The 25,996-nt window shown below is 45.5% G+C and overlaps 1 protein-coding gene across 1 annotated transcript in view; it reads left to right on the forward strand.

The window, feature by feature from the left end:
- Nucleotides 1–25,996, forward strand: part of LOC135365916 (venom metalloproteinase antarease TserMP_A-like) — a 74,387-nt gene that overhangs the window by 12,245 nt on the left and 36,146 nt on the right. Inside the window, exons 4-8 of the mRNA XM_064598580.1 lie at nucleotides 3,282–3,411; nucleotides 6,014–6,067; nucleotides 10,637–10,752; nucleotides 16,112–16,186; nucleotides 17,311–17,468. Coding sequence (XP_064454650.1) covers nucleotides 3,282–3,411; nucleotides 6,014–6,067; nucleotides 10,637–10,752; nucleotides 16,112–16,186; nucleotides 17,311–17,468 — 533 coding nt within the window. The remainder of the gene's footprint in view (nucleotides 1–3,281; nucleotides 3,412–6,013; nucleotides 6,068–10,636; nucleotides 10,753–16,111; nucleotides 16,187–17,310; nucleotides 17,469–25,996) is intronic.

A 25,996-nucleotide genomic window follows, 5' to 3' on the forward strand; every position in this document is an offset into this window, starting at 1 on the left:
TTTTTTTCGCGTTTCCTTTGCTCGCACATCTCCGGTGGCGAGAGGTCATGTAGCGCACCCTTTCCTGATGCCGCGCAGCATGCACCTCTCGTCAAGGTGTCGCATTCGGATGCAACTCAGTGTAGCTTTCACTGATGTTGCCCCGTACGACAACTTGACTTTCGAAGCGGGCGTCACATTGGTGACTTGCAACATCTAGAATGACCTCTCCTTCTTTGTTGCTCCCACTACCAACCCTTCAGGAGCAGATTTACGGTAGATGGTAAAGTCCAGCTAACCGAACGCCATGCCCTAAAAGCACGCTTTTCCCGACACTGTGAGGCTTGGATGCTGATTACCATATCCGCATCAAATCACTACGTGCAATGGGTAGCAGTTTGGCCAACTGTGATCGATCAGTTCAGTTTTTTTTTTTATGTTTATATGTATATGTATGTTTCACTTATCTATATGTTTTACGGATTGAACTATTAGTAGTTTTTGCAACCTCGTACAGCAGTGCCTCCCAAAATGTGGGTCGCGGCCCCACGAGGGATCCCGACCGGTTCAGGTGGGGTTCGCGAAGTGGCTCGGGAATTTGAAAAAGGGACATCAACAGTTTCCACTGAAGTCACTCCCCGAATTTTGGTGCAGGGTTGACATGAAGGTACACGCTCTTGAGTGCTGAAGCCATGAGTATCATTCTTCCCTTTGTCACGACATATACTAATGTGAACTTGGCTCACTGCGGTGGCGCCGATAAAAACAAAGTACAGGTCGCAGCTCAACATCGAGCCGGAAATGAGAGTTGTTCTCTCTAAACTCCGCCCTCGGGTTGAATAACTGTGCTCTAACAAACAACTTTATTGTGAGATGATGAATGGGGGGGGATGAATGGGAGGTTGAGTATCGCCAGGGGCGATACTCTACCCCATCGCTGGTGATGATGCGGGGAATGAAATAATGAGCCCCATAGCAATAGGAACCGAAGTCATATGGTATCCAGAAAAGTCAAAAGAGCTATCAGGGCAGACTCAAGGCAGACCTTTGAGGACAAGGTAACTTTAGTCACTAGCAACAGTCAACCTTGCTGGCATGCTTTTTCTTTTCCTCCTTTTTGCGACGGTTCCTAGCCCAGCTGATTCACTCTGACTTCAGTGTGAAACAAGACTTCACCGTAAATTCTGTGTATAGCGGTCCCCGCACTGAAATCGAAAAGCGTGTGGCATCAACAAAAAAACAGGGGTCGGGGTGTCGCGACGCTATATTTTAAAATTTTGATGGGTCTCACTGCTGTCTTACGGAATTATTTTGTGAGCCTCCATTTAACGCGCTTAAGGTTGACTTCGTGGCGAAGGTTCTGATACCAAGATAATGTTCTTATCTTCCTGTGTCTAGTCTGTTGACAGACAGTCCTGTCACTGTTAGGACACAACTTCACCCCATAGCACCATCCGGAGCGAACCATCATGCAGAAGGATATCGTTTTCTCTGTGACCTGTAGGAATCAAGGGGTGTATATAAGCCTACGTCATGTGATGAAGTACTATTTTAGAGCAGCATCGAGATGACCCCATAATTTATTTTCTTTTTGACTGGGCTGTGTTGTGCGAAAAAAGAAATATAGGATGAGCACCCCCGAAAGAACGACGAGGTCAGGCGACCTGCAGCGCCTCTACAGAGGCCTGTGTCCTACACACCTAACAAAAAAGGCTCCTCTCTTGGAAAGATCGCGTCGGAGAACGAGCGTAGGAGGTCGGCATGGAGTGACGTCATCTATCCCACTGGCAGGGACGATCATGTAACTTGTGACATAGACATGCGCACCTTATACAGGTATAAACAGTGCATATGAGCTGAAAGGTAAGAAACAAAAGGTGCGTTCTTTTTCAAAGAAAAGTGCTGCACTCGTACTGCACCAGTTCTTGACTGCACGCAATGTGTTGCACAGTTCTGATCCAGTTGCACTGACGCGACACCGCCGGCGACTACAAAGAATGAGGAAGTCCAGACGGTGCGGACCTTGTCGTCTGCTTTGGACCGGAACATTAGCATGGCGGTGTTGTGGCCTGTTTCCTTCCTGTTTCATTCGCGCATTGTTTGTACCAGTGGTTTGTACTAGCAACTCGTAAACGGCCATTGGCATATTCTCGTTCCTTATATTGTCCTCTTTTAACAGCGCGAATACTCACAATAATGGTCGAGTAATTCGCTATTCTAACTTTTGTAGACGATATCAGTTTTGCGACTCAGATGGAGATGGAGCGGTACGAATGAGCCCGCTGCCGAGCCTACGCATTTATAGTTTACTTCCGCGTTCACGGTGCGAACAAGAAGCATGACAGATATTTAAAACGAGGCACACATAAATTTTGCTTGATGTCACATGTAAATACTCCCCATCTTGAATGATACGCTCGCCATTATCCGACAACACGGGCCCACGAACAAAGTGCTCTCCGCCGCCTTGTCGTCTGTTCCTCTGCGCCCTTCCGTTGCACGACCGGGATACGTCGTGCAAGAAAATCGAGAAGTTGTGCAGAACTAGGTCAGCACTTCCCCAAAAAGGATGGGGACGCGCAGGTGCAGTGCGAGTGCATGACAAAAAGAATGCGAGAGGGTTGCACTCCTTGCACTTTCAGGAGGTGCAGGTAAAAAGAACGCAGCTAAAGAAACGAACAGGGACTTGTCCACGTTACGCGAGGCGACCGTGACGGCCGTCGGCGGCTACTTTCTCCTATAGTCACTAAATACGTTTCGCTTATTTAGTGCTCCCGTACCCTCTCGCTCACAAAATTGCTTGGTCCCTGGCCCCATCCAGCACACCAACGCTCTGCCCTCAAGGCTCTCTTCACCTTCCTGGACACCGCATGACTTCGATCCTTATTGTGAAGAGGCTCATTATTTCATTCCCCGCATGACCACCAGCAATGGGGTAGAGTATCGCTCCTGGAGATGAAACTCCCCAGCCGTCATCCCCTAATAAAGTTGTTGTTTTATTTTCTCCGAACGTACTTGTGAATTTGATCGCGCAGTGACAATACGCTGAACAGCGAAACTATTTTGCGTTGGTTCCTGACGGACGAATAAAAATAGGGTTTCGAGCCATGTCAGATGTCACCTCATTGCTTCTTTAATAATGTGTACCTTGCTTTCAACAGTAATTGACGTGTTTTTTGCTCTACTGCATAGCATCTACAGCTCAGGGACCGTACCTTTCTCATCTATATTGAGTTTTGCTATATTCTGTTGCCATCACAGAGTAGTGCCGCAACACACATGTAATGTTTGTGATTTCGTAGAATGGCATCATCGGAGAAGACATGCTCATTCGCCCTCTGTTGACGATGGAACGAACTGCAGAAGGTCACGTTCCGCATCTTCTATACCGGGAAGAATCCTTGAAGAATGCAGCTGCACTAGACGACTACGGTAAGCGGAAGAGTAAGAGTCTCAAGAAAAACAACATACTGTGAGTTTACTACGACCACTGGCGGCGCTTTTATGTGTGCGATGCACTACCGCACAAACATTTGGATGATCGAGCGTCCCAACCAGACTGTGTTCCTTTAGTAGTCAAATGCATCGTATATGACGATATTGTTGAACGCGTGTGTAACAAAATTGATAATTCGCCACACAGTGTATAGAGAAAAAGACAAGAACGAAACAATGTTGTTTCTACACTTGGAACCCGATTGCGGGTTCGCCAGTGATATCCTGCACGAGCAATAAATGGCGCACCTCGGTGAAAACGAAGTGCGCGTAGTTGTTTGCGATATATTTTGCTGTACGGACTGATACGACGTAGGGTACATCAACGGCTATACTAGTTCAACGCGTATGACACCTGTTATGTCGTGCACCCATACCATACATAGTCTGTGCGCGACGTAACTGGGGGCAATGTACGGCCAGTATAGAAGACGTTAGTATTAGAGAGCGTTAGTATAACCGCTATCGCGAGCCCGGGAGCCTACCGCGTCTTCCGCACACAATCAATAATAAGGTACGGTTACTTGACGGTACCAACCGTGATGCGCGTGACGCTATTGTGAAGTCACACACCCTACGTCACCAAGACTAGAGAAGCCTTTGCCAGCTCCAACAGAAGCTTATGCTCACGGTCTTCTAGGACTATAAAGGTCCAATAGTGGAACATTACATCACCAACGGACTTACTGTGAATAGTACGTTATACCGTGATCTGCTTGAGTATGACTTGAAGGCAGCAATCAAATCAAACCGTCATGGTTTGCTCAGCTGTGATGTGTTACTGCATGCACGCCCATACACGGCACGTGCGACAGCGGAGAAAATCTGCGAAAAAAAGGTCTGTGGCCTGAGTGGCTTTCCGCACCCGCCATACTCACGGGACCTCGCACCGAGTGACTTTGATTTGTTCTGACTTCTGGAAGCGGCTCTTGGCGGAATGAAGGTTTATACAGGCGGTGATCTGATAGCAGCGGCGCATGCGTGGCTTAAGTTTCTTTTCTTTTTTTTCATGCGGCATCCATGCATTGGAAAAGCATTGTGTCAAACGCCGGTAGGGCGTGAGAAGTAAGGCGAAAAGTGATAAAGTGCTTTTGATGATGTCTTTGTTTTATGCAAACAAACAATTGATTGCGGCTACATTTCGACCCTGCATCCTATTTTGCCGTATTGATTTGAGCAACAATTTGCCATTAAACAGAGGGCAACAAAACCCAATGAAAAAAACGGCTAGGAAGCAAGCGAGCTGGTGAAGATGATGCATAATGTAAAACCCCGAGACTAGGGAACACGAAAGGACAGACACAAACACGAAGTCTCAAACACAGCTCAAGTTTGAGCTCACACCTCAAGCTCAAACACAGTTTGAGACTTCGTGTTTGTGTCTGTCCTTTCGTGTTTCCTAGTCTCGGGGTTTTACATTATGCAACAAAACCCACCCTGTGACTCCCTTGCTGTTGAGATGCATAGCCCCACTCGAACATGACTCAGATATAATTATCGGGTGTTTTGGTATCGAATTCGATACTGACCGTGCAGATTACACTGGCACTCTGTCTTAAATACTTGTCTAGAAACATTCAGGAAGAACACCCCGAGTTCAGTCGTACGAGACCGTTTATTTGGGTGATCATGACTGAAATGTAGTTCCCCCCCTACCACGCAGATGATGTTTGAAGCATGATACCCGAGCTTCGCTTCAACGCGGAATCTTCGACCGGTTTTTCATAATCTTTTTTTTTTGTCGTATTTTCTGTTCAGTACACGAAATGATTGTAGCATTTTTACAGGTTTACAACTGTCAAAACGTTAACAAAGCATCATGTCATTGTCTTTGCGTTATCGCTAGTTTGAGGTCATTAATCTTACTTGCATTGTTCTTGCCCCTCTGCCTTATTCACACCAGCTAATTCGCAGTCGACGGTCAGGTTGGTGCTCGTAGCATATTCGCACAATCATCAGAAAACAACGACGTCCGCGCCATTTTTTCTAAGCAGAAAAAAAATGACAGCTGATGTCGCCGTAAAACCTGAGTTACACTCCTTCATGGCCAGAGTTCCATATGTACACCCCTGGCGATCCGTTAGTTGCTGGTCTTTCCAGGCAGCTCCCAATTTTGCGTGCGTGTGAGTAAATTGGCGCTGGAATGAGAGAGATTTGTCGTTCTTTGTTTAATTTTGTGCGAGCTTTGTTATACACCACCTTATTGCACTTGACGCTATTCTTCATCTCACCAAGTCCAGTGGGTGGACCAGTTTCTTGTCAGTCTTAGGGTTAAGCGTCGTGTGTCAATCATACTACAGCAAGATACACCACAGACACAGAACTTAGAACGTCACACACCAACTTGAAACCAACCATGACTCAGAACGATATCGTTCTTTTTTTCTGATTTCTGACAATGACAGAAGTACGCCCTCTATAGCAATTTCGATATACGCAACTTACACCATAAAAGTGTACTCCCAGCTCTCCCGTCATATCGGAAACGAGTCTAAGACAAACAAAAGTGTGAAACCTAATCTACTGTCTATTCCTACAGTTTTCATGCCCCGCTCAGAGGACCCCAGGTTTGAGGATCGTCAAATCAGATATGGTAAGCAGTATTTACAATACCTTCTGCAGTAAACCACCACTGCAAATCCCGCAAAACTAGAACGTAATATGATGACCGCTCCCGGTAGGAGCGACGGCACACGAGATAGGGTACCTTTGGGGTAGATTGTGAAGGAACGAGGCCAACACCAGTAAATAATGGGCACACAATTTTATCTAACACAAGAAATCTGTGCACAGGCTGCCGGCTCACTATAATTGGACGTTGTCCTTGGGGCACAATCTGTGACGGCACAGTGTTGGTGGACGCTGTCGAGCTGCTTGTACAGAGTTTGCATACTCCGAAGTCCGTGTCGGGCCTTGCGATACCAGTTCTTGAGGGTTGCCCGTCCGAGCGATGACTCGTTGCTCCCGGCGGTTCTCTGACGAGTCGTGGTCGTTCGGCGTCATATCTCTTTCCCCCTGGTTATGGAGCTGCACCCCTTTTATGGACTCTCCGGTCGCCATTCCCACTCACATTCCTTGCTTAGGGAAAAGCCGGCCAAGTAATGAAACGGCTTCCTGGAATCGGCGGTTTCGTGTGAAGTCGTGATCGCCTCCCTCTTCCTATCTGTAGCTTCAGTTTACGTGCCCTTGCAGCCTCTGCAGGCCACGGCTATTCCCTGCTTTGGAAAAGTATACGACTGGTCTGCTCGATGGGCACATCTGGAGAACCCATTTAGTGATTCTAGGAACCTCGCTTCCTAGGAACATCACAGTAACATGTGACAAAGTTCAATGCGAAAAAGAAAAGAAAGAAAGAAAGTCAGGCGCGGACTTGAATTTCCTAATATGGGCATGACCGCCCAACGGGGAGAATTTCATCCCTTGGTAATCATAAGGAATATGCATGAACAATGGAACTGATATACTACTAAGTGTCGGCTGTCTCATAGTTCTTAAACATGGTACATCAATGTAACTCAGATTACTCATCTAATCATAGCGACCCTGTATAAGAATATTATATCCCTGACGCAACGGGATCTCTAGAACTCCTTTGATCTAAGGTCCTTCATGATTTGGAAGGGCGCTTTAATGAAAATATTTCGTGCATGCGGCACACGGCACCGTCGATCTCGGTTAAAGGAAAAGTTGTTCGTCGGACGACGCTGAAATAAAGATGTCTGGCAGGAGCGTTCGACTTCTAACAACACTCCTGCCAGCGCTTTCGTTCAAACTATTTCCAGAGTTATTCGTATTTTGCCGTGACAGCTGGCAGCGGATCCTCGTCTACGGGGAGAAACAACCGAAACCTCTTCCTCATACGCTCGCGTGGCGTTTCAGTTAAGGTGGCTGAATACCAGCTCTCTCTGTGTAGGGTGGAGTCACACTTTGAACTCACTCACTCAACAGTCACTGGTGGAGTTTGAAGAAGAGAACGCCCCCAACTCGCCATTTTGGGGCCCTGGGTAACCATGTGTGGAAGCTGTGTTCCGCTTTTACTGACTTCTTCTGGCCTACTCTGCTATGGATTTACTCAGTTCCAAAATGTAGTGTATAGCCAAGTACATAAGGTACATCTTTGTCAACGTAGAGCGTGGGCTTCAGCATGGCGGACGTCGCTGCAGACGGCGCGATTGTCCTTAGCCTATACAGAGGGAGCTAGTGTTCAGACACCCGAGTTTCGCTGACGTGCTAGCGCCTTCTCCCACACCTCAGCCTCACGTATTCTCTGCAGCGCGACGCGAAGAAGCCTGCAACAGGAAAGCGCGAAGTCAGGCGCCGAGGGAACGCCCACATGTCCTCAATTCGACGTCATGCCTACGACGTTCCACGCGCGAAATTTAAAGTATATCGGTTTGATTTATAAGGCTCATAATAATTATACAGCTCGAGTTGGCGAAATGTGAAGGAGGTAAGTCAGCGGAAATGTCGCTCTAAGCGTTTCTTCGTAGTACGCTGCCAAAAATGTGGCAGTAGCTTTTTAAAATAAACAAGCACATGGAGAGCAGTACCGCATATTTTGAGTGGAATAAATTGCAAAAAATGCGAGAAAACACTACAACAAACCCCATCCGGTATTAACAAATCGGGTATAATGGCCTCGAGTTGACTCCCGACTACATACCTTCATTTAATTAAAAGTGGCTCGCAAATGTAACCTGAGGAGACTTTTTCCATGATTATTAAGTGTTGTAGAAGAACACATTTTTGCTTTAAGTTATCCTAGGAAGTAATCATAGGTGGCGCCGCGTTAGAGGCTGCGCCATTTCGGTCGGAATGCGATAAGGACCGGTACCGAAAAGGAGATTCTCCGTTATCGTGTATCAGTGGCCAGCAGAGGTGCCTTTCTCCCGAAATGCATTTTGGGTTCCTGTACGTCAGAGAGGATTCGAAGAGCACCTTCAACACCTGTCCTGGATGACTCGTGTACGGGATTTTCACAGATGAACATGTCTCGGGTGGTGATACCTAGGAAGAATTGCACCGAGGCAGTTTCTATAACATTATGGTCCCAAATCGGTGACTCCTTTTTACCTCCATCTTCCATAAACGTGGTATGCATCCCGAGGACGACGCACTGTGTGCTTGTGGCTACCGCGCGATGCTTTCGCGTTCTGAGTTATGTGAGCATGCTCCAGCATGATCGGCACACCCTGCGACGGTGCACGCTGAGACGTTTTGTAATGTGCTACCACAGTGACTTTCCGCACATCCAACTTGTTGAAGGCCATTTGAGCCAGACTAGATAAAACAGCAATTACGAGCCACATAAGGATAGGCTCACACGCCTTCGTGGGCCTTTTGCCGTTTTTGCGCATAACGTTGAGGTCACACGGGAAAGTTCGCGTCCACGCATGCGTCTCTCACAATCCAAGCAACGATGACAAGCATGGGTCGCGAATTCACCCTCCGTCTCTCGGGTACTGTTCCCACTCTTGAGTTCTCTTGCTCGCCGTTCGCAGAAGTTTCGAGAGGTACGCCGTGAGCAATTTAACCTGCTACTCCCGACTGGAAGAAAAAAAATTGTATAAGTAGTTAACTTCGGGGTCTTAACCATCGCGAATTCAGATGGAGAGACGTTTGGTGAATATTTTCCACCTACGCTGATCCTGCATAACGGCGTCATTTGTCAGATACTTCGCGGGACATTACTTACTTACTTTACTTACTTATCGGTGTCATTTATTTCGCGGGACTTTAATTTCGCGGAAAAATACGATTCGCGAAAATTACAGCTGATACAGCTTTTGTTTTTGACTGATTATAAATCAATATGGACTGGAAGATGCAGTACACAAAGTGTAGGTGCTACTGGTGAAGATTACAAATTTCCACTTAATATTTAGAAAAAAAATGGCGAACCTTGTAGATGACGTCATCATCAGCGTTAGAGTTCGCCTTCGAGCGATGGCGAAGGTCGAACCATTCAGGTCTGCGTGTATCCAGAAAGACGGCAAGGAGCTGTGATATGGAATTAGAAACGGCCTTGGAGCAAATACTTGACGGGATGTAAATTGGCCGAATGGTTGCGTCATGCTACTCAAAACCCGAAATCAGTTCTATGTTACCTCCGCGTCACGTACAGAAACGATATTTTGCAAGAATACCACGTGGGACACGTAGATCACAATTCCATCAAGAATCGAGAATCAATGGACAATTCTATTCTGAAGAAACTACATTTAAAGAGGCACTTTAAAGCCAATTAGTGCATAGATGAACGGGAAAGATCTGCTTCCTTTCTTTCGGCAGCTTTCTTTCACACGTAAATATAGCTGGTTCCGCAAATTCACGATTCCGAATGTGTTCCTTTCTCGGTCGAACGCGACGAAGTGTTGTTCCTTCGACACTGAGTGCCAGGCATTAAAACCAGGATTCATATGTGTTATGGGGGTCATATGGGCGAATGGGTGGAGGGTTATGGGTTAATATGGAGGGTCATAGGGGGAATGGGTTAAGCTGCAACAGTGAGGCCGGCCCCCACCTTGACCTCACTTCTCGATTTTAGCTCTCTTGGCGTACACGATGAGCAAAATCAAAATTGCAACGTGCTGTGGTTCTCTGATACGCCAAAACAAACGTTTTTCTGGTAAAATTCCAAGAAAAACTTTTTTCGCTGTTTAAAAACACGTCGCCAATCTAACAAAACACAAGGTCGCAGTTCCCAGCGCAGGCCCGCGGGCGGGCTGGGGCGGGCTTTGCGTTTTTTATGAGGGCCTGGCCCGGGCTCGGGTTTCAGCCACCGGGTCCAGGCCGGGTATGGGCTTGACAACGCCGGCCATAGTCGGGCATGTACGCGAATATATTTCACGAGACTGGATAAGCGGCACTGGACGGGCACCGAGAACGCATAGGGCAGAGGCGGGATGGGACCGGGCCTGAGCATGGAAACAGTCGGGTACGGGTTGGGCCCGGGCTGGAAATCTGTAGAAGACTTCGAGCCCGGGCTGGGTGCGGGCCGTCGGGCCTGGGCCTGAAAATTAGGCCCGTGCAGTGCCCTATACGAGAGCACCTCAATACAAACACGCACGTTCGCACCGTACCATGATGAGGCAATGTATTATGCTTTGCATCAACCTGCATGGTAACAGCTTTATAATGACGATATTATGTTATCATCTAGGTGATGTCAAGGAAATCCAGCCAGAAATACACGTCGTCATCGATTCAGTATTCTACACGGACTTTGGTAGAAAGGAAAGTGATATCATTGCCTACTTCGGAGCCGTTCTAAACTCAGTAAGTAATGCTCTTTATATTACATCACATTGACAACCTCCAGTAAATGAAGGCGATCAATCTCAACAAAACACGTTTTCATTATGAATTCGTGCGCGTGGTGGATTCCAAGAACTGGCAAGTAGTCCACTTATGCTTAATTTCCTTACGTGACCAGCTGAAAGATACGGAACCTGTTAAATAACGAAGCACCAGATGAGGTAATGAATTAATGAATGAGTTTAATGTGCCCAAGAACGGCTGCAGGAGCCTTGATGTTGGCGCACTATCACATCACAGCAAAGTACAAGTAATATATACATATAGTATGCACCAACGCGGTAAAGTCATAAAAAGAACAAGGGCAACACACACACACACACACACACACACAGACAGACAGACAGACAGACAGACACACACACACACACACACACACACACACACACACACACACACACACACACACACACACACACACACATACATACATACATACATACATACATACATACATACATACATACATACATACATACATACATACATACATACATACATACATAGCGATTCACCGCCGCTGAGGCGGTACACTGCCCGTTACAAAGAAAGGCAAGAACGCACATGAAGGTGGAAAGAATGAGCATATATACAGGAGATGGACATATGGGTGACATAATAGAACAAAACGATAATTGGGGGAGAGGCACCAAAATTGCAACATTTGAAACAATACATGAGACAGTGAAATGATGAGAAGGAAAGGTCACTAAACAACAAAAGTCAAGGCAGCAAGATCAAAGAAGTCGATGAAGGCTACTGAATTTCAGGTAAGGAAGATGCAATGTTACGTTTAAGTTCAGCATATGAGGAAAAAATATCACATGAGGACGAAAAAGTGCAAATTTGGCAACGTCTGAGTGGGTCATAAGGGCAAGTTTTGTGTACATAAAATGACGGGGGATTGCGAAGGGCACCACAAGAATAGCGGAAATTTATGCGGCCTAGCGAGAATGGGGAGTCAACAGTGGAATATACACACTTGTAAAGGAATGTGGCATCAGCAATTTGACGCCGCTGTGTTTGGGGGAGGAGTTGAAAGTTTTTTTAGGAGACTGGGCTAGTCGAATGATTCAAAGCAATGGATATCCCGGAGGTATAGAAGTTGTGAACAAAGTGAAGTGCACTTTTCTGAACAGCTTCGAGGCGATTGCTCTCAGTAAGGCACGCACAAAGCGTTCCATGCAACAGATGCATACTCTAGTTGTGGTAAAAGGAATCCTTGTAGAGTTTTACAAAAACAGAGGTAGTGCCAAAACCTTTGCACTCATAAGTTAAGTAACCCAGTGTCCGAAGAGCAGAACGACGGATGACACAGGATGACGAAAAGACTACTTATGTGCCTCAGAACGCCCACGTTTATGTGTGATTCGATTAAAAAGTCTCACTTGATGATCAGCCCCACTGGTAGAAATTGGGTTTACAATCCCTGGGATACAAACTGGCAATCCCTGTAACGGCTTTCAATCTCGCTGGTCTGGAAAGCCCGACCCCTTATATCATCTACACTTCACTTCGCCCTCAAACTTTTTCCTTTAGGAATAGCAAGCCGACCTTTGGTGAGGCTGACGTTTCTGTAATAAAACGTATATCCCCCTTCTCACGGCTGCAAATTTGCGACGTAATCTCATCCAGCGAATAGTGAGGCGCGCGCCATCTTATTCCTTTTTTTTTTTTTTACCTTTTGCAGTTGTGTTTGGCGCCGCGCGTCCCGCTTCTACTAAAAACGAATCAGCTTGCTCTCGCTGTAGCAGACGATCCTTGGCAAGAAATAAAAGTGCTCGCATAAGGAGTTTGGAGAGGTCGCCGCTCCTGCACGCATTCGTGTAAACTAACTTTCCCGGAAAATCCGGTGGTTCCCAACGGAAATATGTTGCAAAGAGGTACAGTATCGCCCCTGACGGTGAAAATCCCTACTCATCATCATTCAAACAAATGCATTTTTGTTATTTTGCGTGACAGTTCGTGCAAGCACTGCACACGGTAAAAAAAAGTATGTTTCAGGACGAAAGGAAAGTTAAGTAGCAAGCGAACTGGTGGTGACGATCCATGACTTGAGAACCCGAGACGAGGTAGGGACGAACCGACAAACACAAACACAAACACGGTCTCAAACTCAGCTCAGCTCAGCTCAGCTCAGCTTTGAGGGGCGTTCCGTGCTTCTTCAATTCAATACAGGTTAAAATTGAAATCGAGAAGACAAAGCACGGCTTTCATCACAAAACGAGGGCTGACACGCTCCGATAATCAAAATTCAGCTAGATTTCAGGTATATGCTTCACGTATAATATTCGCCCGAGAAATCTGCTTTTTGTTTTTGCAACATTTAACATATCCCTTGTTATGCCTGCCGTGTAACAACGGCCAACGTATTATTGCCGTAGTCATGTGAGCTTGTCCACACTGTCATTCACCGTCGCTTACAAACGATATCAAAGTGCACCACTATGCATTCATGGCTGTCTTACTGTGCAGAGCAAAGTAGTGGCAGCACGATTCATAGATATGCGGGCTAAAGTTGACGCCCTGCGTTAATGAAATCGAGGCTATTGTCAGCTATATCAAGTGCTGTATGTAGAAGGTGTGTTACTACAGACTGACCAAAATTTTCTGAAATTAGTGGATCATTTCCCTTCGATAGGGTTGCCGCATATTGTTGTTCCCGGTTTGGCATATTTAAACATAATATCTAGTCAGTAATTCATGAAACTTGTAAGTAACATTGATAATTAACATCCTTAATTAATTTGAATAGGTTGACGGATTAATTGCAAAGTTAGAGCCTTGAGGTCCGCTTGAGGTTCTCTAAATCCACAAAAATCAGTGCAAGTGCAAAAGAGGCGACCGGCCTCGGTGGCTCAGTTGGTAGCGTGTTCGCCTTCTGATCCCGTGATCGAGAGTTCGAACCCGGCCGAGGACGCCAGCAACTTTGTGGCACACTTGAGGGACGTTAAATACGGGGTGCCGTGTGATGAGCTCTCAACGCACGTTAAAGAACCCTCAGGTGGGCAAAAGCAATCCACAGACCGACCGCTGTGACGTCGCTCATGATCTCAGTTGTCTCGCGACGTAAACACCCAATTATTACTATTAAAAGAGAAGAAAGTGCGATATTTTCGAGCGTCCTGAGGAGTTCCGTTTTCTATGTGCCGCCTTTCCCATCCTCCTCTAGGTGTTGCCCTCTTTCATCCTAATGACAGGCTGTTCCTGAATGCATGGTGCACCCCCGCTTGTATTGCCGGTTGAAAGATTACAAACTATTATTTTTGTTTTCATAGCCTACCGTAGAAGGAAGAACCAATACACTTATCAAGCAGTGACATCGGGAACAAGTGATTTGTTGTTGTTGTTTGTCTTGTTTTCTTTGCCTCCTGACAATGTCAAAGTGTACACACATGTACATAAAGTTGACGCCTGCACAAGTTGAAAGTTAGCGCTAGCATTAGGTACCGCCTTTGGCAATAAGAAGATGACTGCCAGCATATTTTCTTCGTGGCACCGTCAGCTTTCACCAAGCCCGAACTAATTCCTTGGAGCCTGCCTGTCGCTTCGAGAACAAGGAGAAGCCGTGGAAGTTCAACAGGCGCCAACCATGACAAGGCGGCGGACATCCTAAATTGAGTCCTCAAGGATCCACATCTGTGTCACTAGTCGGTAGCGGCAGAGGCCGGCGTCACAACCTTACTCACAACCACCTGGAGACAACTATCTCATCATTGAAAACAATGTTTTGAACAGTGTAAAGGGCAACAAACCACCAAGTCGGGGAAATTGTTTCAGGCTGATTCGCGGCTGCTGGGATAGTTTACCCTTCTCCTTTTACCCATTTTGCACCGGCCGTGCTCCTGTTAATCTTTCTTAGGGGTTCATGACGTCCACTCTGTGCTACCGACCCACAGCACTTCCACAGCCCACAGCAATTTCCACTTCTTCGTTCCACTTGCCCGCTACATCACCTGGCAGCGTAGTGCTACGTCTTCTTCGTCTTCTTGGTCTTCGTGGATCACGTTCCCTTCAGAATCGGTTGTGCCTATATAGCCCAACACAACCATTCTCGTGTTCGTCGCTGATTCTTAGAACCATTTCCAAAGCTTCTACCAATGTCCAAGAACTTTTTGACGATATCTGCAGAGATTCAGAAGCGTTGGCTGTCAAGCAGTTCAATACGGAAAAGTATGTACTTGAACCCATAGTTCCCAAATGGGAACAACTGAGGAAATGGTTGGCCTCACATTGGAATATTTGGCTAGTGAGCTTTTCTAACCATACAGATATGTATATTTGTCTCCCTGCAACAACAACAAGAGATATACTCTGATGATGAAGTGGGGAGGTTTTCCACTCCAGGAGAGGAACGCTACCCCATAGCTAGGGGGTCTAATATGAGTGTTGACAATGATGAGTGATGACGATGACAGATGACGGGAATGATCGGAGCGGCGATGGCGATCCTGGTCGTGATCGAGATGGTGGGAATGTCCGAGAGCGCTGTTGGGGTCACAAGGGTTCCTTTAGGCCTGTCATCTCAAGAAAGCCAACTACATGACGTAAGGCCGCCCTGGAGTGGGTCGCGGTGTCCTAAGGCAGTTACACCACCACTGGTAGTTACATAAGCAACGGAAAGGCGACGCACCTGCTGCACATAATGGAAACTCCCCCCCCCCCCCTTATTGCCAGCAAAAATTTCAACTTTGGTAACGGCAGACGAATCCCCCTATCAGCTGAAAACGTGAACACCTAACCGCGATTTCGGACCATACTTTTGATCATTGGTATCTTGGCATACAATGCAAGCTGATTTCAGCATCATATCGGCGTTAAGTTGCGCGTTCGCTTAGACTAAGGTAATGCTTTTGTTCCCAAATGGGAACAATGGTATCAAATGGGTTAAAATACGACGTTCTGCGTCCTGACGCCCAAGGATGACGCGTACATGGAAATGGTATTTTGCTCGGTTGAACTCCGCATTCCCTGAGAAATAGATCGGGACCTGGTGGTGATGGTGCGGGTACTGCTCGCTGCAGTCAGACACAGGGGCAAGGTCACGATTACCTGGACTATTATCATGAATCTTTCCCCTTCCACACTTTGGTTGGTTCTCAGTTTGGGGGCCGGTACTTGCGTCTGAAAAAAAGTTTAGCTCGGGCTAACCCCTTCCGTTCTGCTGGGGAAGGTCTCACACGTGTGTGTTGCCACGGTTACCAAGGTTCTGCCGCGTCCGCACGCATTGAAACACAGTAGTGTGAACCACGGTTTACGACCCTTTTGCAAAGAGTAATATTGTTTAACTTATGTCTGTTCGTTTTTGTTTTTCTTGCAGATAAACCTTAGGTATGCCACCATCATAGACCCGAAAGTCACTGTGAAGATTACTGGCTTCACTCTCAATAAGTCTGTAAGTCCTGATGCGGGCCCCAAAAAGGGACACCCACAACTTTGCGATGTTAAGATTAAGAAGAAAAACATAAGCAAGACAAAAACCAATGAAATCAATGAACCACAAATTTTTTGGAGCACGTCACACCATCACGTCCATCGATGGAATTTCATTTAGTGTTATATTGCTGTCATACAAGTTGCACGGGATGAGTGACGTCATGTTAGGGGACCGAGAGACAAGGAACAAGAAGGGCGGAGGACAAATTCTCCGAAATGGAAGCACTTTCCGTCGAATCAACAACCTCATAAGACCAGAGAGAGAGAGAGAAATACATGATGACGATGATAGGGGGATCACTTCCGCTCATTGAGCAGAATGCTACCCCATTGCTATTTTGGGGAAAATGCCATAAGACCAGATTGCAGGGATGCAATTGCAATTCTAGTCTTGCACAGGTTGAACAGAGCCACATTGCGAAGAGTACATTCGTCGAGATTCGGAAATGTAGATGGGTCCCCACAGATAAATCCTGCGTTTGGTAACACGCATGCTGCCATGATTGACGTGACAGTCTTGGCAGTTGCGGGTTGAAAACATTTTGTGTAGACATTTCTGTTTGCCTCGGAACCCTGGGAGTTTAATGGTACAGTAGCCGCAACGCAAAATATTTTTGTCGATCTGTGTCAGGACGCTGCCCAATGTAATTTAAGAAAGCGGCGCAAACACTTAGCAACGCGCGAAGCGGCAAAGCAGGGAGACGGGTCCCGATCCTACGGTCCTGACGTCTGAAGATGAGCTCTCGTTTGCAACTGAAAATTCAACTCCTACGTACTTTCCAAGAGCAAAACTTCACAACAGTCACACCGCCCAAAGCACCGCCCAGAGTCGTGTCATTCCGAGTTGTCACTCGCTATTTGAGGAGAGCACGGCGTATGCCTCTGTATGTGACTGATAACATAAATGTGTCAAAAAAAGAAAGAGAAAAAAAAAAGGCGTGCGCTTTCCTTTCTAAACGAGTGAAAAGAAAGAACAAGAGTACTCGGAACGATGATTGGCCAAGAGTGTGTTATACGACAAGTACTGTTCTTAGGGTACTACGGGAATTTAAAGTATGGATCAGTATTGTTCGTTTATTACAGGTCTACGACGAGAGGTATATTACAACTTTTGGCGAATACGGTGAAGAATTTCAGCAGTATGTCGATATGAAAAGCTCTTTGTACAGCTTCAGGAATGCTTATCGCAGGCAGCAGCCTGATCTGTTTGCGAAGGTGGATGCCTTCGTACTAGTCACGGGGTACGTATTGCGCCCATCATACCCTGTGTGAAATTAAGACAAACTCCACAACTATGAGCGTATCACACCAACGATTGACATATCTGTGTCTCTGCATCTTTAACTATCATAATCTTTCATATTCTGCATATCTACGTATTCTTTCTTGTTTTGTGAGTGTTCGTGGTCGGATTACCAGCAGGTGACGTAATGACATGTGTTCGCGCTGTAATGTCCTATAATTTGCGGCATTTGCGTCTTCCTTATGTAAATACTGGAATTTGAAATAGTTGTTCCGACTTCCAGAATTCAAAAATGAACTCAATGAAAAATCCCGTGGCACGAAATGGTACGTCCTAGAAGCGCAGAAAAAGGAAAGAGCTGTTCGGAAAGAACGCAACAGTTCTAACCAATTCCACTCCATAGCAAATTGCATTAATCCACGTCAGCTTTCTTCAGGTTGACTCGCTGTGGATTGTATGTTAGCGAACATCTTGGCTGCGTTTATTTTGACAGCTGAAGTGAAAAGGAAGAATTTAACAATTAAACTAATGGTAACGGAAACAGAAACGGTATATTACCGAAATTGGAGATGGTAACGATAACGGAAAAGCAGACCGCGGTCCTCCATTACCAGAAACAGAAACGGAAACAAAAATTGCAGTCCGGTATTGAATTCGGGTAATGACTATTCCTGTTGTGCAATGACGTTTGAGTGACTTTTAATTTGATATTGTATTTTTAAGACTCCATTCCCTGACTGACCCTGACTCCCCTGCTCTAAATACTACACGAGTGCATGGAAACAAACCGCACTATTGGATGTCGAGGGTGCATCCCTCGCTTGCCTATTCGTCCCAGTCCTCATACTCCATGATCAACGCCCATGAGACTTTTACACAACATAGATTCCACGCACTCTACACCACCATAACACAAGTGTTAAAGCGTACGGTATTTTATATCTTTTTTTACTTCTTTTTCATTTCACCGTTGAAATAACAGTATTATTTACTACTGAGAACGTCCGCCTATGAATGGGACACTGGATGAAGGTCGCTCCCACATTTTTTTTTATATTTGAAGCTGTGTGCATCCCAAAGACGTAAACGTACTTCTGTGATGTGTACGCGTGACACTGAAGCAGCACTTGGGCAAAACAGGGTGCTCTCAGAGCCGGACGGGATGGCCTCCCGCAGCTCTTTCACAGTTGCTCCATTACCGGAAGCGGAAACGCAGGAGAAAGGAAACTGAACGACTGGTATCAGAAACGGATAACGGAGACCAAAATATATAGCTGTAACGAAAATGGAAACCGTAACGAAAATACGTCCGTTATCATTCCCTTGAAATAAACATGTAATCGTTTCACGTTACGGGATTGACAAACACCTTGTGGTATGTTAGGTTTGGTAATCGTTAGGATAGTTAGTTTGGAGCTGATTGTTAAGGACCCTGCTTCATATAGTCGAAAATCGTTAATATGATCAAGGCCGTTCCCGTGGATTTTATTCATGAAGCAAATTATCATAGAGTGATATTAAACGGTAGGAGTAACTTATTTATTTACACATAACGTAACAAGACTTCCGTGCACGAGACTACACTTCTTCAGGTTAGAAAAATATGAACATGATACAGGAACATATATACAGTTGACGAAGGAGTTTTTGTATGAGGGGGTAACAGGGTGATGGAAATGATGCAAATACAGGTAAAAATGAAAAGAACGTAAATACAAACGAAGGGGTATCAGAAGCGCAACATCACGCGAGTCCAAAGGCTTACACAGGAAACGAGAACGCATGTAGGTGACTTTCCAGGAATTAAGGATAAAAAGGGAGGTTATGGGGACGGAATGAGGACACAGGTGCGGAGTACAAAGGTGACCAGTGGAGGTGACCAAAGAACGTGAAGACATAGGTGGTCTCAGGAGAGTCTAACGAAGAGGTTTCAGGTTGTATTTACTCTTTACTCTTTCTGAGTTTCAATGAGTTACAAATGGGACTGTGAGGGCGTGCCCTGTATAACAGTCCCAGCAGTAAATACACAGACGTTCATGAATATAACAAGCCTTGTGGGAAGGAAAGAAAGAAAGAAAAAAAGACATTGACAAACAATTGACAAAAATGCATTGACAAGGAAAGTGAAACATTATGGTGCAACCTGTAGTAAGCAAAAAGCATTACCGACATGGATAAAACAATTGCATAAGTCATATCAAGGGTGTCTTATGTCAAGAAAGAAAGGAGGAGATCATTACTAAATCATACAGCTTTCGTGTCCCACTACCATTGTGATAGATATAGACGGGAATATCTCTTAAATTGAAAAAAGGAAGACAGGGTTCTGATATGCAACGGTAGGGAATTCCATACCTTGGAACCAAAAAAAGACATTGAAAATATTCCATAATTTGTACGTGGAACGTGTACGGAAGTTGAAGCATGTCAGGCTGATGACGTAGGTTGTACAATGTATGAACTCGATTGAGAGAGACCAAGTGGTCCGTGATAGCCCCATGGATCAACTTGTACATGAAAAGTGCGATTTTATGCTTAACAAGAGAATAAGTATCTTGTACTGACAAACACTGAAAGGCAAACGCTATTGATTCGCAAGGGGGTATGAACAACATTATCCTCAGGGCCCTCCTTTGGGAGTGTAAAATAGGAAGAAGGGTGGAGGGATAGGTCAACCCATAGACCTCCAGAGCGTACGAAATATTGGAGTGGACTAGAGCATGGTAAACCATTAGAAGCGCCTGGATAGAAAGAAATTGTCTTAACTTAGAAAGTGCGAACAAAGCGGAGGTGATTTTGAGTCCGACAAACTTAACATGATCATCCCCTGCTAGGTTTTCATGTAAAATAACGCTGAGAAATTTGACTGAAGACACTCTGCTGAGAGGGCGGCCTGCGAAGTATAGCTTTTCCTGGTCTAGGTCCAAATATTTTTGTCGGGGGCGAAATATTACGTATCAAGTCTTGTCAATATTTGGAACCAGTTTGTTGGCAGAAAGCCAGATGGAGAACCGACGTAAAACGTTATTTGCCTTTGCAAACAAGCTCATAGTGTTAGATGCGTAAATAAAAATGTTAGTGTCGTCTGCGTAAAGGAAACAGTCTTCATGTAGGTAATCATGGAGATCATTAACATAGATAAGAAATAGGAAAGGTCCCAAAATAGAGCCCTGAGGAACGCCTGTTGTCAGTGCTCTAATGCCAGAATTAGAGTTGCTGAGTGATACGTTTTGTTTCCGGTTTTCGAAATAACTGGTCAATAAGTTCAAAGCTAAGCCACGTACACCGTACCTCTCAAGTTTTTTGAGCAGGATCTGATGATCTATTAAATCAAAAGCTTTTGTCAAGCCGATAAAGATGCCCATGGTAAGTAGTTTTGCTTCGATATTGCGCTTAATCTTTTCAGTGGCATTTAGCTAACGCTAAGGTTGTGGATTTCCCCGGGCGAAAACTGAACTGGAATGGATGTAGTAATTTATGTTTTTCGAAAAAGATTTCGAGCCTCAGGAGCACTAATTTTTCGAACACCTTACTAATAGACGGAAGTATGGATATAGGACGATAATTACCAGCCATTGTCCTGCTGCATTTTTTTAAAACTGGAATAACCTTTGCAACCTTTAACAAATCCGGAAAAGACCTCTGGGAAAAGATATCGATTGCCAGAGTCGCCAATGGTGCAGCGAGCAGATGACCAAATCTTTGCAAAAGAGCTACCGAGATGCCATCGTGGCCACATGAATTTGACGATTTCAGTGTCTTAATAATCGAAAGTACTTCATCAGGTGTAGATGGTCCTAGGAAAAGGCTATATTTGTTTACAGGAGGTAACGGAAACGTTTGCGTGAACTCGGTCAGCTGAGGCACGCTTTTCGCAATGTTGCAGAAGTAATCGTTGAACTCCTCTGCCACGGCAACGGGACTGGTTAGAAGTTCGTCATTGCTTAACGGAGCATCAAAGTGGTATCTAACATGGCCAAAAACTGCTGTCATCTTGTAAAGCAGAAGCATTCCCACAAAATATTTCTGTCCAAAGTTGTTTCACCACGGTGCAATTAAATTGGAAAATCGCTGCCGCGGTGAGAGGCCGGAGCGCCCTAACTGCAGACCACACCCACGCTACTGTGACGTTGGTGGTAGAAAGCCCCTCATTCGTTCGTAGGAAAAACCGTCTGCTACGAACATTGCAAGCTGTTTCTTGTTGACTTCTATTCTTTATATGATTTATATCACGTTTCCTAAAAAAAAAAGCACGTATGCAGCCTGAGAAAATAAGATTACGATCACAAGAGTAATATATCCGTGATCCGTGGCTTCTGTGCAATCTCAGAATTCACAGTAGTAGTACAGTGGCTGAAGTAGTAGAAAGCAAGCGATGGCGGCGGTATTGTGGCGCCACATGTTAACCACTGAACCAACTGCGCGGTGAAAACGACCGGACAGCAGGCTGCACACATGTCGAGAAGCACGGGGTTTTCGCTGTACAAGCGCAGTTAATTTCGGGCTGCACCACTCGTTCTTCCCGTGGTATCGGCGCTCCCAAAAAATTGTGGTTGTGTCGTGGACAGGCTTGAAACCCTCCGTTTCGGACATCACGTAGCCGGAAAACGCATGGCGTCTCCGAAGCGGTAGCAGACTATCCGGCCTGCGCGATGTTGTTCACCTCGATCATGTGATCCTAGGTCCAATGAGAAGCGTCCTTACCACTTGCGTCACATAGTGACGCGCATGGTGGCGCTCATCACGCGCCTATCGTGAAGGCGAAGGAGGGTGTTTCGCGCACAGGAGGTTCGGGGAGCTATTGCAGGCGTTCCAATTTCGCTACGGTTGCACTGATTGTGGGAAAACTGTTTTCGGCCGCCTAACATTCCATACTGACCAAAACCAGAAACAAAGTTGTGGGCCTCTAGACTGCTCCTTTAAGAGTGAGATGGCAGTATCAGCCTTGACATTCCTTTTCGACAGGATGCGATTAATCCCGTTCCACATGGCTTTGGGGCTATCATTAGCGTCAGCGATAATTTTGGAGTAGTAGTTCACTTTTGCTACTCGTAGAACATTCCTAAGGGTATTATTGTATTTATTGTATGTCAGTCGTAAATTAGAATTTGACGGTGAACGCCGTAGCTTGATGTACAAGTTATTTTTATGTTTTATGCTTTTTAGTATTGCCTTCGTCGAATCGTGTTACGGTTACTAGGCGCAGTACTGGAAGAGCTCTGTCGAATCATCTCCGACAAAGTTGACAAGAAGTAATTTAGTTTCGCGGTCACGTCTGTGTGCAAAGAGAAATCCCAGGACATCTGACTCAGACGACGTTCTAGGGATTCGTAATTAATGTGGGTGCGTGGGACGCAATCAGGGCCAATCTGTACAGACTCCTTCGCGCCTACATAAATCATTTCATGGTCCGTTATATCACATCCTGCAACACCATATATCAGGTTATCAGTGGGGATATTTGTCAGTACATGGTCGATGAGAGTTCCATGTTCAGGTCTTCCAATGCGGGTTACTGAAGTGATAAGTTGCTTGAACCCGGAACAAGCCAAGATATCGTTGTAATCTAACACAGCTGAATTACTTTGTAAGAGATCGATATTAAAATCTCCAACGAGAAATCGTTAAATCTATCCACGTTAAATCTATGTTGGCACAAGAAATGCAGCGTCGTATCCAGTGCGTCCAAAAATTCCATTAAAATCGAGTCCGGTGATCTGTACACTACGCCTATGATTAAAGGACGGTGAGCGAAGGTGCTAATGGCAGGAGGACAATTGGGTACCTCTATAAACAAAGATTCTACAAGCTGGCAGCAAAATGAAATGTCGGTTCTCGCTGTGTAGGGTATCCCAGAGCGAATATAAAGGGCAACACCACCATGTTGCCTGCCATCTCTATGACTGAACTAAGCCTCGTAATTTGCTATATTAAAATAGGCTTCACGCTCCTTTTGCAGCCATGTTTCGGTTAGTGCAAAAAACGACAGCTTATTTTCCAGCAACTGGACTACTGTTTTTATTTCATCGAAATGCTTTCCAAGGCTTCGTATATTCAAATGAGCCGTAAAAAGATAATAAGGGCACGTTTTGCTCAAGCAGTCTAGTGAAACTAACGACATGAATATAGGAAATTAGCCGCGTCACACCACAGCCCAGTGAGGTCACTCAAGCTTTTTATGCGCAGTACACCGGAGTCTGCATCACGACGCTTGCGGACATGGCCATTTCGTACCCAGACGTACTGAAATTTTTTTGCTTTGCCGTTGTTCTTGCATGCCAAGGCAGTGACTTGTTATATGCGGTTAGGTTCTCACAGAGGAAAACCGACGGTGGTAAATCAGGATTTTCACATGTATCTTGAGTCTTTAGTTGGTGTCTTTTACTCAGCCAGAGATCCCTCAGTTGCCTATCCTTAAAACGTACGATGATGGCAGGAGCTGTGTCGTTCTTTGAAGGAAGTCGATGCGCGGCTTCAATGTCGGCGCGTGAGAGTTGGGAAACTTTAAGCTTATCAGCAACAAGATTAAGAATTTCCAGTACATCTTCCTTGGGACGCACAAGAACCCCTCGAAGTTCTAGATTGTGGCGCCCGTTGTACTGTTCCATGTCGTTTATCTGTATTTTTAGTGCTGAAACCTCCGCATCCTTCTGTGCTAGAGCGCTTTGAAGGTTCGTCGTGCAGGAGGACAGCTCATTAAGTGAGACCGCGTTTTCATTAACACGGCTGGCAAGCGCATCATGCTTCAGTGAAAGAGATTCCATTTTTGATTCCAGGATGTCCATTCGGCTAAGAACCGTTGAAACTTTTTGGCCAACACTCCGAAGCTCTAGCAAGGTTGTCGACAACATGGGATCTTGCGCGCTTGAGGAGCCGCTAGGGCTGTGGGTCCTTGCGCCATGCGTTTTACAAGTTGTGCAAATCCAAGTCTCATGAACAGAACATGGAAAGAAAAATGTTGAGTTGTTCTACAGTTTGCGTGTGTGCGTGTTTTTGTGTTATTTTATTTTGTGCGAGAAATAATATTTACGGGTTAAATAATTGTAGTGGGCCTGCGTGGATTTTCAAACCGTGCGGCTTCAGAGACTGGAATTTTGCGATTAAAAAGGATTCGCGATTTTTGCGCCTCATGTCACTGTTATAACGCGATTCAAGGATAACGATTTTGAGGTCTGTGTCCAAAGCGTGTCCAGCGAGGTTAAAATGTGTAGAAACGGGTCTAGTATGGTTATTAAAGGTCAGCTATGCCGACATCCCAAATAGTCGAACCGGTTGTGATATTCTGAAAGCGAAAAAAGTTACAGATACACCGACTTCACGTAACAAAACAACAATTTACTGCGGCCCTCTCCCAGACAGGTACAGCGACCTCCTTAAACTGGGTTAGATGTCATTCTCTCGTGTGTGCTCGCACTGATGATGTCTCCTGCATGGGGGACGAAATGTCTGTCAAGTAAATTGTTGTTTTGTTACGTGAAGTCGGGGTATCTGTAACTTTTTTCGTTATGTATAGTCCCGGCTTGTGGAACATTTTAGTATTCTGAAAGCCCACATCCAGCCCTCCCCAAAATGCATTTTCATTCTCTCAGTTCGGTACGGTACCATGTAAAAGAAATAGATAATTCATTACGAAACACACATGGGCGCAGCCATTTTTATGACGTAGATGCACCCGAACGGGCATTGTGACGTGTACGCGCCTTTGTACTTGTCAGTGGATTCCAGCTACGGCTTCTCGTGGCTTCACGAATCTGTGCGTGAAGATGGCGGACAGCCGGGTTCCGCGATAAGTAAACAGTCCAGCAGCTGCGAACTCATCTGTGAACCAACCTCTGTGCGATGTTGTGACTGGAATTCTTCGTTTGTGTTTTGTGAGCACGTAATTTGTTTCAAGTCGCGTCTGCGTTAGCCCCTTTACAGCACTTGCCCATTGTAGAGACTGACGTTTCGACAGCCGTTTTTTATCAAGAAAATGCCGACAACGTTTTATTCTTGCAGGAAAAATTCGTGCTATGTACTTGAGAAACCGCATACTGCAATGGGACAAGTTTTACGTACGATTTATCAATGTGCAACACCGTCAACGATGCCATGGAACGACGAGGACGAGTGACGTAAAACGAAATACACATCACATTTTAAACTTTGTGTGGGATTCTGTGCATTTTCCAGAAGCTTTGTTTGAATCACACAATCCCATGTCACGCTGCGTTGTGTGGCACGCTACAAACTTCTGCATTTTATGTCTAACATCTGGATATTGTTTGTAATGAGTACCGTAGCACAAAAACATGCACACGAAAGCTCCAGGAGCCATATTGTTGCACACTATGTAGACGCAAAAGAATTACCAGAGCACATACTGCCACTTAGAAATTGTGTTTTTATAAATGTGGGATCTGAAGAGTTAGGGCATAGCATAGATCCTAGAAATCAAATTAGTGGGTGCACGTTATCCTTCTGTAGAGTGCTGATGCGGTGTAAAAGTGTTAGAGGCAATTATGTGACTTGTCGTCCTGGGTGACA

Source organism: Ornithodoros turicata, chromosome 8, assembly GCF_037126465.1.
Source record: "Ornithodoros turicata isolate Travis chromosome 8, ASM3712646v1, whole genome shotgun sequence".
Lineage (NCBI taxonomy): Eukaryota > Metazoa > Arthropoda > Arachnida > Ixodida > Argasidae > Ornithodoros > Ornithodoros turicata.